This window comes from Gouania willdenowi, chromosome 19 (genome assembly GCF_900634775.1).
Source record: "Gouania willdenowi chromosome 19, fGouWil2.1, whole genome shotgun sequence".
Taxonomy (NCBI): Eukaryota; Metazoa; Chordata; class Actinopteri; order Blenniiformes; family Gobiesocidae; genus Gouania; species Gouania willdenowi.
Window position 1 is genome coordinate 6399449 of NC_041062.1, and position 15755 is coordinate 6415203.

The 15755-nt window shown below is 36.6% G+C and overlaps 1 protein-coding gene across 2 annotated transcripts in view; it reads right to left on the reverse strand.

Moving 5' to 3' along the window:
* dock1 (dedicator of cytokinesis 1) overlaps positions 1–15755 on the reverse strand; it is a 211018-nt gene that overhangs the window by 4528 nt on the left and 190735 nt on the right. For both annotated transcript variants that reach the window (XM_028475387.1, XM_028475386.1), the window contains 4 exons: positions 9397–9534; positions 4744–4886; positions 3241–3439; positions 2493–2661 (listed from right to left, as the gene is read on the reverse strand). In XM_028475387.1, coding sequence (XP_028331188.1) covers positions 2493–2661; positions 3241–3439; positions 4744–4886; positions 9397–9534 — 649 coding nt within the window. The remainder of the gene's footprint in view (positions 1–2492; positions 2662–3240; positions 3440–4743; positions 4887–9396; positions 9535–15755) is intronic.

Below are 15755 nucleotides of genomic sequence, written 5' to 3' on the forward strand. Positions count from 1 at the left end.
AAAGCAGCAACAGAAACCAGTTTAAAAAGCTTTGTAAGTATAAGGAAGAAGAGCAACAATTTCACCACTACTACTGCATATAATATGTGTATAATGGTACAAAATATAATAATACTTAGTCAATAAGCATAATAAAAGGTACATATTGTTATAGAGTATAGTATGAATTGGCATTTTGTCACTTTATATTTCGTATTATTAATAATTCAGTTATGAATAGTGTATATTAAATAGTAAAATATGAATATTATGTAGATGTCATGTACATATATGTGTATGTGTGTGTGTATATGCGTGTATGTGTTTGATGTGTCTGTATACACTGTATACATAAAACATTTCAAATTGGGGACACACTATATATTGAAAGTGTATTGTAAAAATAAAGATATTAGTTTCCTAATTATTTTTTCTGATTAAGTACCTACAACCTTAGGGCTGATTAGGTGGACATTTGAGCGCTTTGGCCGAAATGAATTAAATCCTTCATTAATTGAAATAAAAAGCAATGAGAAAAATAATCTAAAAGTCATTATTAAAAGCTGATTCCCACTTTTTTTCTGCAAATCGAATTCATTTTATGGTTCTTCAGAGAGAAACTCCCTCCCTGGGGCTGTTTGTTGACATTAAACACAACACAGAGTAAGAAACAAGCCTGATGGATGAGTCATTTAGCATTTAGAGGCTCGACTTTCCACCCCATGTCTTACGTCTATACTAGTGAAAAATAATGGGCTTTAATTATTTGCTAAAAACACTTTATTGTCCATTAGATGAGATTAAAATGTGTGACGAGAGCATGTGAGAGGAAAGTCGCTCCTCACATTCGTTTTCCTAAAGTATCCAACTGTGTTTTTCAGGAAGTTTAATTAGATTAAAAAAAATAACAACTAGTGGGTGGAAATGATGAAGCGTTTAAAAAAAAAAAAAAAAAAAAAAAGGAAAACGAAGCGCAAGCGATTTATTTTAAAAGGAAATTAATTTAAGTCAATATTGGGCTCGTAATATATTAAAAAAAAAAAAAAAAAACTATTGCTCTATTAGTGTGTGATATGCTGGAGCAGGATCAGACACCTCCCATATTTTTGATTGGATCCAGCACCTCTTATTTTTATTTCTTTATTTTTTTTCCAGCACCTCATTTGCTTTTAGGTGTTTTGATTACATTTTGAAGTATTAGATTTTGATTTTAATTATGCTGAAATCACTGGAAATATCATTGAGCGCGAGTGAGGAAGAGAGGGCAAAGTCAAGCTACGCCCCCACGCTACGTCTAAAGTGTGATTTTCTGCAGAAATTGTAAAAATAAAAAATAAAAATAAGCTAAAAAAAACATCAACTAATAAATAAATATTTCTGCATAGATTGTGGAAATACTTTAGGCCCACTAAGACCAAGAATAATATTATTAATAATACTGATAATAATAATAATAATAATAAGCATAATAAAAAATAAAATAAAAGTAATTCTCCTTTTTACTTACATGTTTTAGGTATTTAAAAAATATAAAAAATTCAGTTCAGGTATGAAATTAAACTCCTAATCTAATGCAATATTATTATTATTATTATGTTCAATATGCTGGTTAATGTATTTTTTTTTACTTACACATGTGCAGCTTATCCTCCTCCGTCGTCACCTTTGAAATCATGCGCGTGTTCGAAGTGCATGCTGGGAAATATAGCTGGCGGAGTGCACACAAGTCTCCTCTGATGCATGCTCGGAAAAAACGGGCGGAGCAACTTGTCATCCAGGGGATTTACAGTGGAATTGCTGAGAGGCGGACTTTGAATTGGAACTGGACTTGGGCTGCGCTTGATAACGTTTCACGAGTCCACACAAGTACACAGATTGAAAAACGGCCAGATGCTCAGTTCAAAGCCAAGATGAGCTGCTATTATTGGCTTAAAAGTTGCGATAACACAAAGTTCTCCATGGCTGGTTTTTTTTTTTGGCTGTTTTGGACTAATAAAAGGTAAGCACATGTTTTGTTTTTTTCATTTTCTGCTGTGCTGCTGATTCATTAGAGGAGTTATGGCCCTATGGGTGGAAACGTTTGTAAATATTTTGTATTTTTTCTTCTGAAAGTTTAGTGACCTTTGTGGCTAAATGAACGGTGACTTTACGCTGTCCTTGGTGCTGAAACATGGCAGATGTGACAGAGAGTGGGAGACGGATACGCTCCGTAACGGGTGATCGTCCGTGCTTTTTTAACGCTAATTCATCATTATTTTATCAAACATTTAGGTTAACTGGTTGTTTGTGTTCACGTGATATTATTGGTCCATTTAGTGAGCTTTAAAAATATTTTTATTTTGTGTCATTTTTGTCTCTCTTTTACTGCTGGAACAACACGCAGCCGATGTTCCAAGACCTTTTACAAATTAAGCACTGGTGATATAAAGAGACCTGTTTTTTTTCTACATTGCATTCATTTTCCCAAGAAAACCTTTTTTTAACTGGGATTGATTAGGTGCAGTAGCTCTTACTTGACACCGGGGGCAGGCTAAAGGTGGGTTTGTTCCTTGGTGTGATGGGTGGGGGTCCAGGTGAGGCGCTGGTGGATAAAGGCGGTCCAGGGGACACGGAGAGACGGCGATCTCCACTGATCTGATTGAGGACTTGACTCCTTGGTCTCTGTGGACGCAAAGGGCTGATCTGTAGAGGAGAGAGGAATGAAGTGAAACCAAATTATTGCTGGTAATAGAACAGATAATGAATAAAAACTCATGAAAAGGAGAGAAATGAGTGTTAAAACCTCCTCTGGGTCACCTGTGTTAACATCCACATATAATAAGATGACTTTTTACAGTCCTGAAAGAGAAACCCCCTTCGGGGTCACAGTAATGCATTTGTGGAAAGGCTTCATTGTTCTCATGCTTCACAGTGTTTTACCAACTTCATAATTAAACCCATTAGATTATATATATTCTTGTTCTTTGTCCAAATACACTTTTTGCAATTGTGCAAATAGTCAGCCAGAGGAAAGAAACGCAACATCAAGCTTGCAAATCCCTAAAAATGAAAACAAAAGCCTTTACAATTCACAAGCAAAACAGCAGCTAAATATATATACAAAGGCATAAAGACAAAAATAAAGTCGATTAAGTTCCACATCAAACATTAGAATGAGGATTCAAATGCCTTCTCACAAGAAATGCTTTCCTGTTCTTGTCCGTAAAAAAACTAATATTGTATTTTCAACTTAAAAATGGGAATAAAATGAAGAAAAAGTACCGTCTCTGAGAGAATGACGGCTTCTGCCGGCTGCAGGTTGATCTCTGTCGTCTTCATCTCCTTGTCAAAGATTTCCTGGTGTTTACTGTTCCTCTTCTCCTTCTTCTTCTCCTTCCGCTCCCTCTCAGGCTCGTCACGGTCCAGTTTATCCTGAGACTTGGTGTGTTGCTTCTTTGGTAGAAGAGGCTCCAGGGTGAAGCTAAAAGCGACAAAGACGTACTTTAAGTGATCAGATGATCAATTAATAATCTCAGTCAATATTATTATTATCAAGTGATGAGAGTGCAGGTCGTTTTTCATTTATTTTATACATGTCGATGGTTAAAAGTGGCAGCACTGTGTGAAGATGGGTGAAAATCAATAAAAAGTGTAAAAAAAGCTAATAATTTCAGGTAATTTTTTGACCTTTTCATGGCAATTATTTATTGGAATTAACCGAAAAATGGGAGTACCTTTACAGGGATGTTTAAAATAGTTGAAAAATATATTTTAGCATCATATAAAATGTTTAAAATGTAAGACTTATTTTAAAGCTACTCACAATTTTGGTTACCGGTAATACCAATAAATTATTCCCATGAAAAGTTAAGATTTTTGAACATTCCCGTGGAAATTTACCAGAAATTATTTGGTAAACTTTAAAATGGGAGTGCTTTTAAGATAAGTTTTACATTTTAAACATTTTATACGACGCTCAAATATCTTTTTCAACAACATTTAACATCCCTGTAAAGGGCCGAACTTCAGTTTGGATAATTTACCATTTATTCCTGTTAATTCCCATGGAAAGTTTCAAACTTTGAAAATTCTCAGAATCTTTATATCTGGAATATTTTGAAAAGATGCTAATATTTATGTCTGGATACGTTAGAGAGATTTTGTTGAAATTACAGTCATTTTTTAGCATGAAAAGTTGATATTTTCTAACATTCCCAAAAATGCATGGACTTAAGTTCTTGTGGAGATTTACCAGAAATGTTCACCCCTTTGCAACCCTAATTTTTAAATATCTTTGGTCTATATTAGGGGCGTTAAACTCATTTTAGTTCAGGGGCCAAATACAGACCAGTTTGACCTTAACTGGGCCACAGATTTTAGGTGAAAAAAGCGCAAATTCAACATTAATGAGCCCTAGTTTGAACTTCCACGTATAAATTATATATCAATGATAAATTTTTAACATTTTAGATGATGCTAAAAAAAAATTTCCCCAAATAAATTTAACATTCATGTAAAGGGCCGGCGATTAGTTTAGGAAATTTGCTAAATTGAAAATAACCCTAGTTGAAATGTTATGCTGTTTTATTAGGAATATTTTGAATAGATGCTAATATATATATGTTTGGATACGATATATATATATATATACATTTTTTTTTTTTTTCTCAATATATTTGGTCTATAGGAGATTTTTTCTCCCAAAAAAATACCAAAAACCAAACTGTGCACAATAACTTGCTAACTTTAGCTGCTTCTAAATGACAAATATAAAGCGATTGTTACCCGTCTGAGCCAGGTCTGGATGGGGAGTTGTCGGAGGACATGGATGTGACTGAAGCTACTGACAGAGGCCTCTGGGAGGACGGCATGGTGAAGGATCGCACCATGGAGGAGGGACGAGGACCTCGCTGCTCATCTGCTGTAGGCTGAGATTAAAGGGTTTATTACACCTTTAGAAACGTTGTCAAAATGCTTCTAAACATCCAAAAACAAAACCGTAAATGTGAAAAAGTGCATTACTCAGGCTATCCATTTTTTTTACCTGCAGCAAATCCACTACTTGTGAAATGAAAATCTGAGCATTTAAATGTTCTCCTCTTAGAAAAATGGTCATTATACATCAAATAGGGAAACCTCATTATCACACCATGGAAAGTGAGGGCTTTTTTTTCTCATATTAAAGGTCACTCGCGCTGCCTTTAGCTCAGCTAAGGTGAAGCTGGAAAAGCAACTATTAAATCTGTAAAAATAAAGAAAAGAGAGGCGTTCCCTGGCAGCTCCGTCTCATCACAAACATGCTGACATCAGTGAAAGCAAAGATACGGCAGTGACAAACGTGTTCCTCCTGGTATAATATATAGCCCAGGTTCTCAAAATGGGGTACGGGTACCCCCAGGGGTATGCAAATTGTCATGGGGGTACATGAATAAAAAATACAAATTGGAAACTAGAATATGAATCGACCAACTGTCTGGAGCCTCCATGCATTACCACAAATTACACATTAGCTGATGTAAGACTACCCATGATTACAGACATTTACTCCCCCTTAAACATGTTTGTAATTCTTCTCCAGTCTGTATTAACTCCACCCACTGGAGTGTCATGTTTAAGGGGGTGTAAATAGCTCCTTAATAGCTAAGAAGAGGTCTTCTTCTTCTCTACTGCCGAGAAGCCACACAGATTTTGGCACAACACAGCCAGCCTCTGGGATACGGGACATGCCATAGAAGCTAAGTGAACCCAGGGACACAGCTGATTCACCTACTGTAAGTCTACGGTAAAAGTCCCGAGGCTTCCTCAGAACTGGGCGTTTAGACTTTGTTTGGGCTGTTTTTACGGTAACTTCGGCTTTCTTCACCGAAGCCGGTGTTGTGCCAAAATCCGTAACCCGAAAAAATCTGTGACCGTTGCGGCTTCTCGGCGATAGAGCAGAAGAGTTCTAAACCTCTTCGTAGCTATTAAGGAGCTATTTACTCCCCCTTAAACATGACGCTCCAGTGGGTGAAGTAAATGCAGACTGGAGAAGAATTACAAACGTGTCTAAGGGGGAGTAAATGTCCGCCCAGAAGCAGCAGAGACTGGAACTGTCGCCATCTGCAGTCACAGATTTTTTTGAGTCACAGATATTTGCACAACAGTGGTCTTCCCTCGCTAACGGAGCCCCCGTCCTGATGTTTTCCAGATCTGCTTAATACACAGACATGTTACCACTACAGCTAACGTTATCATGTATATTAACCGTAGTATCTGCCTACCAGCTGCAGTTTGAGCTCAAACAAGGAAGGCACGAGAAACACTTGATGTTGTGCTGCCTTGTCGTGCAGGGGTACTAGGACCCTCGCTTGCTGTGTTGCATCGCCATCTTGGGCAAAAGTCAGGTGCTGCAACTAGTCGACGTCACGTGGACAGAGTCGCGAGACAACACTAAAGTTGACTACTTGACTAGTCTGTTCAACCCCTGGTGTGTGGTGTTATATTTTTAAGAATAATTCAAAAATTTTAAAAATGTATTTTTAATCAGTGTTTTGTTTTATTGTTATAAATTAGACTTTTCAGGGGACCCCATTTGAAATTCAAGCGACCGCACATGGGGTCATGCCCCAAGTTAGAAAAACTCTGCATTACATTATGTTTTTAACGTGTGCAGCAGTAGGGGGTACATGGCTTCAGGTTAAATGTCTGAAGGGGTACGGGACTGTGAAAAGTTAAGGGAACCACTGCTATACAGTATATTTTTTAATAATTGAAGTCATCACTCCTTTTAAATATAATTCAAAAAACACATACTGTGCTAATTACAAGGTTTATTTTTCCATTTTAAAACTGTAATGCAATCATCACACAGTTACTGTTTCAAGCAGAGATAACAACTCTTTGTTGCTGCTGCCATTTATGGGTGTGTGTGTGTGTGTGTGTGTGTGTGTGTGTGTGAGTGTGAGTGTTTATTTATGAAGTCTGTCATTTAGTTTGGTTTCATTTTTTTTATTTTATCTTTCACTTTATTCAGTTCTGGCATTTGGAATGAAAAACATCCCACATGCAAAACCATCACACTTATAAATACATGATAAATGAGAGTTAGAGACAATGAACATTACTTTAAATACTCATACTTACCGGGCTTTGATATCAAGATAAAAGTCAAAAGAGGATTTTCTTTCATAACTTAAGATGACAGGAAGACACTACATGTTTTTGGTCTTTTTTATTTATTAAACTGCTACAATGATAATGATTCAGGTACAGACCCAGCTGTCAGAAAATGACTTGCCAAACTGATATTTATCTGATATGTGCAACATAAAAGCAAACGCTGAACAGATGCCACCACACAAGTATTTAGTCTGACTTGAGATGTGTGAAGGAAAATATTGGTCTTAAAACAAAATGACCACAAAAACACACAAAACAACAGAGACAATGAAAACACTGAATGAGATGGAAAAAAAAGAACAAAAATACACAAAATGACAACAGAAACACACAAAATAATAACAAAAACACTTAAAATAACAATGAAAACACATATAATGAGAAAACATATACAAAATAACAACAAAAATACCCAAAAATAATCAAAACAACAGCATCTAATAGTAGAAAAATTTACAAAACAACTACAAAAATACACAAAATGACAACAGAAACACACAAAATAATAACAAAAACACTTAAAATAACAATGAAAACACATAATGAGAAAACATATACAAAATAACAACAAAAATACCCAAAAATAATCAAAACAACAGCATCTAATAGTAGAAAAATATACAAAACAACTACAAAAATACACAAAAAGGGCCAACACTACGAAGCTAGATAATTATATCCTGGATTTATCTCCATTAGCAGGCTTCACCTAACCAAACATTGTCTGTCAGACAGAAGCTGTACTACGAATCTCGATATCAACTCGATTTCAGCCTGGCTACATGTACGCTCTTGTTGTGGCAGAGGTGGAGATTATAGTGTCAGACCAATCACAATCACAGAGGAACTGGAGAGCAATTTATGTCACAATTGAGGAATAATTCTTTCAAAATATGAAGAATTAAAATCCATAATTCAGATCAAAACAACACTGTTGCTGCCATAAAAGCAGTAAGGAATGAATGCAGGAATTGATGAGTGTTAATGATGAATTTAGTCTCACTTTCACTTTTTACCTTGTCCGTATTCTGATGCTACGTTCATACAGATCAGGTGGAATATATTCATATATTGTATCCACACAGTGACGTGTTCACACAATGATCCTCCTTTTATTGGACAGGTCGTTTTCTGAGAGAACTAATTGGTCAGGAGGAGGAACTTTAGTAGATCTTAGCCAGGTCCCGACCAGGTTAGGTGTTCAGCCTAAGTTACCATGGCGATATATCGATTAAATCCCGAAAGTTAGCGCAATAAGAGGAAATCTAGCTTCGTAGTATAGGCCCAAAAGGACCCCGACAACACAAAATAATAACAAAAACACTCAAAATGACCCCCAAAACACAAAAAAATTATAACAAAAACTCTTAAAATACCAATGAAAACACAAAATGAACATAGAAATGACAACAAAAATACACAAAACAACAACAAAAACACACAAAATGATCTCCAAAAACACACAAAATAATAACAAAAACACTTGGAATAACAATGAAAACAAACATGAGATTAAAAAATAAAAAAAATGCTGTAAATGACGACAAAAATACACAAAATAACAACAGAACACATATAATGAGAAAATATATACAAAAATACCCAAAATGACTCCTTCAAAAAAACAACACAATGAGAAAAAAATATACAAAACAACCACAAAAATACAAAGGCACAAAATGACAACACACACAATCACAACAAAAACAGACAAAAAACAATGAAAAGTTTAGTTTAGTTCCAGTTTTAAATTCTATCTTTCAGACTTTATTCAGTTCTGGCATTTGAAATGAAGATAAACATCGTACGTGCAGAACCATCACACTTGTAAAAATGTGAATAATGAGGGTTAAACATAATTCAAATACTCCCTCATTGGTCTTTGATATCAAGATAAAAGTCAAAAAGAGGATTTTCTTTTATGGCTAAAGATGAAGTTTGAATTATGAATTTGAAAGGTTTTTTATGAGCTGCAACAACAGGAAGACACTGCATGTTTTTGGTGCTGCAATGATAACGATTCAGTTACAGATCCAGCTGTCAGGAAATGACTTGCCAAACTGATATTTATCTGATATGTGTGACATAAAAGCAAACGCTGAACAGATGCCACCACATAAATGTGATAACGCACCCAAAAGGGGCTGTTTTGTATCATTTCTTTATCAGATTAAGGATTAGGATATTCACTCACCATGATGAAGAGTAGACTGAGAACACAACTTGCCTGTTATAATGTGTTTTTGGATGTGTGATGTAAAAAAAAAAAAAGGCTCTTACCAGAGTTTTCGCCCCGTACTGTTTCTCCACCTTCTCCCTCAGCTGTTTGAAGCAGGCCTCTAAACGCTCGTGAAAAGGCCTCAGAGCCTCCGTGACCTTCTCCCCGTGAATACGAACACCTTCAGCCAGATGAGGAATCTGTGTGCGGACGACAAGAGTTTTAAGATAGATAAATAAATAAAACTTGGTCAAATTGACCCCCTTGAAGGATGATAGGTTAGCGACGCGTCGATTCTTCGTTCATCCCAGGAATAAATTACTGTCCCTTTATATGCGTCTGATTTAATGTGGCTGACCTGTGGCCTCGGGCTGTGCATATTCAGCAAAGCAGATATCACAGAGGCTGCCAGGATATCCCCACCCCACCCCGTCAGCACCATCATCAGTATACCACACCACATGTGCAATAAATAATAGGAACGAGACGCTGACTGTGGATCGCACTTCACACATTACGGTAGATGTTGTCTTTCTCCTCTGACGCACATCACGACACAATTCTCTCCTTTCAAGCATGCTGCTGGTTCTCTGTGTGTGTGTGTGTGTGTGTGTGTGTGTGTAGGAAGCTGGTGAATAAAACAGTCTAAAGCCATCAGACTGAGATTGAAGGCGCAGATAGAGCAGCAGAAAGCAGATAATTAGGAAATCCCGGTGGTATCATCAGCGTCTGCAAGCTGTGCACGACTAAATCTGGCATCAGGCAAAAAGCATCATCCCTGTTTCGCTTTTTTTCTCTCCCTTCCTGTTGGTTAAACTTACATATCCATGTGATCTTCAGCTGAGAAAAGCAGGACAGAAATGCACAGTAACCTTCAAGACACAAGACAAGACGTCACGCGGCTGTGTAGTCAGTGGTGGTAATAGCACAAGTTTGCTTTCCCTTAGCAACTGGGAAAAAATAAAAAAAAATCCTATCCTGTCTCTATGCTGTAAGTGTGAAATACTGTTAGAGATAGGAAACACTGAGGGTTTTTAGCTCAGGAGAAAAAAAATAAAACTATTCTCATTTAAAAAAAATAAACAAAATGTGATGAATTGTATTTTCTTTTTTAAAATGGTGAAGTGAACCAATGCAAATACGTCATATATGCCCATTTCTGATTCAATGGCAGACATGAGCCACCTAAGTTTGAGTGGCCCGCAAAGTAAATGCACAAAATGACTCCAAAAACACACGAAACAATAACAGAAACACACAAAATGACCTGCAAAAATACACAAAATAATAATGAAAACATGCACGACTCTAAAAACACACAAAAAAAACAGAAAACATCTTAAAAACACAATGAAAACATACAAGTTAAAAAAAGAACATAAATGACAACAAAAATCCACAAAACAACAAAAGAAACACACAAAATAATAACGAAAAGACACATGACTCTAATAACACACAACGATAGAATTACAAAAAATTACCACAAAAAACAACAACAGAAACACACAAAATAACTTCAAAAACACAAATTACTCCAAATACACACAAGAAAACACAAACTCTTAAAATTGCTTTAAAAAGAGCTTTTATACTTGCTCAGATCTGATCCACTTCATAACCATGGTCCCGACCAGGTTTGGTTTTTAAAATGATGAATAAATAAAATCCATAATTCAGACCAAAGAAAAGGCAGGAATAAAACAACCCAGGCAGGAAACTGCTGACACTGTTAATACGTAAAAGCATGAGATTATTTATGATATTAAACCATTGGATGATAAATGGACAGCACTCTGCAGTTGAACTTTATTACTGCACACACGTTTTTCTATTCAAGTAGACCTATTTATCACACACACTGGGATGAGAGCGCATTGTTTCACTGTAGTATGTACCTGCTGATATGGTCAGCCTCACTCGCATATACAAATGAATGAATAAATGAACAAATGAATGAGTGAATGACTTCACCCATCCGCGCATACAGAGACACAGGTTTCATCAACTGGCTGTAGATCAGTCCATCAGATATAAATCTATATCTTTCCTAAAGGATGTCATCGGTAAATGAAAGGATTGCATTTATCCATTAATAATCTTTCTTTCCTAAACGCAGCTATCAGATCTGCACCAACCAGGATCTTCTAACAATGGGCCGGTAATTTTCTAAGAGAACTGATTGGTCAGGAGGCGGGGCTCTAGTACTCGCTAAGATCCTAGCCAGAGTAAAACCTGCTCCCGACCAGGTTGGTCGTTCAGCCTAAGCTACCATGGTGATTTAGCCACGTAAGACGTTAGCGAGCTTCGTAGGACAGCACACAACAAAATCAGAAAAACACACATAATGAGATACAGAAAAATACACAAAGTGACTCCAAAAAACACAAAAAAACAACAAAAATGTTTGTTAGTGCTTGTATTAATGGTGTGATTGGTGATTATTCTAAATGCTGACATGAATAATGACAAAGTTTCCTTCTGAATAGAGATATACATTAGGGAGGAAAAGGATTGTATAATCAACCTGTCTTCATTAGGGTTCAGGTGTTAAAGTCAGATATTTTAAAGCTGACCACATCCAAAATAAGCTTCACTGAAAAAAATAATACATCTCTTTATAGCTTATTAAAATTAAAAACCCACTTCTTCCATTCCTAACATAAAGTGATGAGAGCGTTTTCTGGCAGGTTGCCTTCAATCACTGCCACACACGACACAACACAGCTGTGATGCAACGTTTTGTAAAAATCTCTCCTGATCAACGTTTTATTCAGGAATGTAGAAACGCATGATGTGAGTTTTGCCAAATAATCTTTACAAATCCTTCGCTGTGGGCATATTTGTCCAATAACAAACAGCTTGCGCAACCTTGAAAAGCAGAAAAAAACGGCTTTACAGTGGCAAAAAAGCTGCCAAATTTTACATCCTGAATCAAAGTTCCAGTGCAAAAAGATAAATGAGGAGGCTACAGACACGATGCAAGGGTTTCCCCTGATATTAAGCACCTTCATCATCACAGCTGGGACTTCTCAGAGTGGAGAAAACAAAATAAAAGCTTAAGGACCGGAAAGAGAAGGAGGAAAAAGGGTAAAACAGATGTGAAAAAAGATTGACTCGGTCAGGTGAAATGTGAAACGAAAGCGCGTTGAAAAAAACCAAAGTGAAAGCTGGGGCAGGATGCACGTCTCCCAGGATACCCACATCTTTTTATAGCCTGCCAGATGATTGAGCACGACTCAGTGGAGGCATGGCAACAGATCGCTGTGCTCGGTGGCTTCAGCTTAACTTTGCACTCGCGCTCTGTGTGCACACATGTCAGCGTACACATGCACGTGCATGAGGTGAGTTGTTTTTACGCTGGAGTGTAAAGACGAGGTACAGTAAAAAAGAGCTTCCTTGGTCATGTTGATCAATAATCAATCAAAAACTCTTCATTTCTGAGTATTTTAAAATGAACTGTAACACAGGCAGTGATGCTAAATAAGGAGATATCACACCCTACATGCAATTATCTGTATTTTTATCAACAAATGCTTGTTTTAGAAACACAATACAACCTATTATGTACACGTGTAATTATCTAATTACAGCCTAAACTATCTAATAACGCCTTCAGGCACAAACAGGAAGCTACACTGTTACAGCTAAATCTACTTCAATATGGATTGCAAAGAAACCCCGATATTATCTCCTAAGAAAACAAATGTGATTTTTACAATAAAAATATGAAGAAAATGCAGTTAAACTTCATCTTCTGAAGCACGAATTCTCAATCTTGGGGTCAAGAGAGAGACTAAGAGGGGGTCACCAGATGCCTTCAAGAAACTAATAATGAACATTTTGAGCCCGTTTTTGTTTATTTTTACCCTATATTACTCCCATTTCTGCCACTTCTCCATATAATTTCAATGCATTTTCTTAAATTTTTCTCCACTTTCAAGACATTTTCCGCACTTAGAAACTCCTTTCCCATCTAATGTTGCACATGTTGAGCCATTATTGTCACTTTTAAACTCTTTTCACCATATTTCATGCTTATTTTTGCCAATTTAACAACATTCACAATTTGTCATTCCCATTATTTGCCAGTTTAAACTAATTGTTCCTACTTTTTAAATGATTTATTCCCCCTTACAGATGGCCCTGTCTCCACATGACTGTTCTTCAACGTTATTATCTGTGTTCAACCACCGTCAGGTACAGTGAGGGTCCCCGGTCTCTGGAACCTTTATTTTGGGGGTTGCGGGCTGAAAAAGTTGAGAACCACTGTTCTGAAGAACTTAACTTATTGCTCAGAACTCAAGATTTTCGTCTGATACAATTTGTCAGTTTATCTCATGGCTATCATCAAGAATCTATCACACTCACTATATTCCCTGCATTTATTTATTAATTGATGTTCACATAGGGAGGCTTGTGAGAAAGCTTACACTGAAATTGGGTTTTTATTTTAGAAATAAACCAAAAAAAGCACCTTCATTGTTGAGGCTACTTTTCAATCCCACGTTGAATTATGGTGATGTTTAAAATGAATGCTGTTTTAAAATCTTTCATGAGCTCTTTTTTTTTTTAAAAATAGTTTTAATAATTAATGTTGACTGCAGTCTACAGAACACAAGGACATGGGTCTGACTGAACAGCAAACCGTAAATTTAATTCATAATACAATCATGATTTTGTTTGCACCGCACACTCCAGTTTTAAAAAAGGCAACTAGATATTGTATTAATAAAATAAATAATTGCATTTCATGCTGCATTGCAGTGATTGCAAATGTCGTCTCGGTTACAGAAATACAAAACGAGCGTAAACGAAGAGAAACTGTAGCTTAATGTCTCACTGTTCTCTATTGGACCCTTTGGGTAAAAAAGGTTTGTGCTACAAATATGCAAGAGTTTCACCCAGGGATGCTAAGATAACTATCCTGGCTTAGAAATATGCTAGTTTCAAGGCTATGGTGACATAATGAGACGGTTAACAAAGGCCACAGACGTCTTAAAGACATTCACAGCAGCTGGTGAGTCAGAAGCACTCATAAATAGTCAGAATGTACAAAAGCAAATATTTCTGAAAAAAAAAAACAAACAAAAAAAAAAACATTTTCACTCACTTGGGAATATACTGCTAGAGCCTGGGTGTAAAACAATCCTACCCACTGATTACAAATATTGATGAGTGACCCACCTTTAACAAGTTTTAATGGAATAAGGCACACCGCTGTGAAGGGTTTCAGCCACTAAATTAGGTTTGTGTTGTGAGCGCTCGCTCATTATCAACATTAACATTCTGGAAAAGCAGCTACTTTGTGTTTTCAAGGGAGCTTTTTATGATGCCTAATTTCCAGCCACTCATTACCTGTTTATTTACCAGATTTAAGACAATGGATACTTCACAATAAGAGTGCTCTCTGGTTCATTTCATTTGGTTTACTCACTGACGGAAGCTTGCCTTCATTTGTCTCATTTAGACAGCAATGCGATAAACAAGCACAGGAAACGACTGATGACAAGTCACATCTTCCTCTGTCGTGTGCTGTGTTATGTTACCTGAAATGTCAGCTTTTATTACACTTTGTTTCTGCGACAGTCAAAAGAAACAACTTCTCTTAGACTAATTTCAAACATTTCAGAGCCGTTGTGTCATACCGTCTGGACTGGCACGCAACACAACGATCCTATTGATCGACAGAATAATGTGTCAGGTGTAGAATTATTTCCAGCATACTGTGTGTTGAGATCTGATGTTAAAATGGAAGTTTCTATTTCATGTGTGAAGTGGTGCACTAGAAGCTGCAGCACAAAGGTAGTCATACCAACGTCACTGTTCAAGGCCTTTTCTTTGTGATTGCCATGACATACAAACGTTAGGTAGAACCCACTCATATATCTTTCACAAAATCCAAAAACCTACTTGATAAGTGTAGTTACCACTTCAGTCAGTGACTATGTGCATCAGTCTATTTTTCAGAGGAAGAAGCAAGACAAATTTAGAAAACATCAAAATTCCCTCATGCAAAACAAATCAACAAACAAACAAACAGTCAAGCACTGAAATTGATTGTTTTTGTATCACTCAACGCAGCCTGCTTAAAACGGGGTACACACATTTTAGATAATCAGGCAGTTTTGGTTCCGATTTTACCCCTTCTTGACCAAGGACGGCAAACGCCAGACTATTTTATGCGTTGTAAGATTATCCAATCAGATTATCTTGTGATCTGAGGTGTGTTAAGTGTAAATTTGTCCCCATAATTGGCTTTGAAAAGGGTTGGAGTTGACAATCGTAAATATTAAACTCGTTCAATATTTACGACCAAAGTCGACAACTCCCGACTCTGTGATTTGTGACATGAAACGGAAAGTAGCCAATCAAGAAGCAAGCTGACTGAGAAACATGAATTGCTGCTTTCAAGGAAACT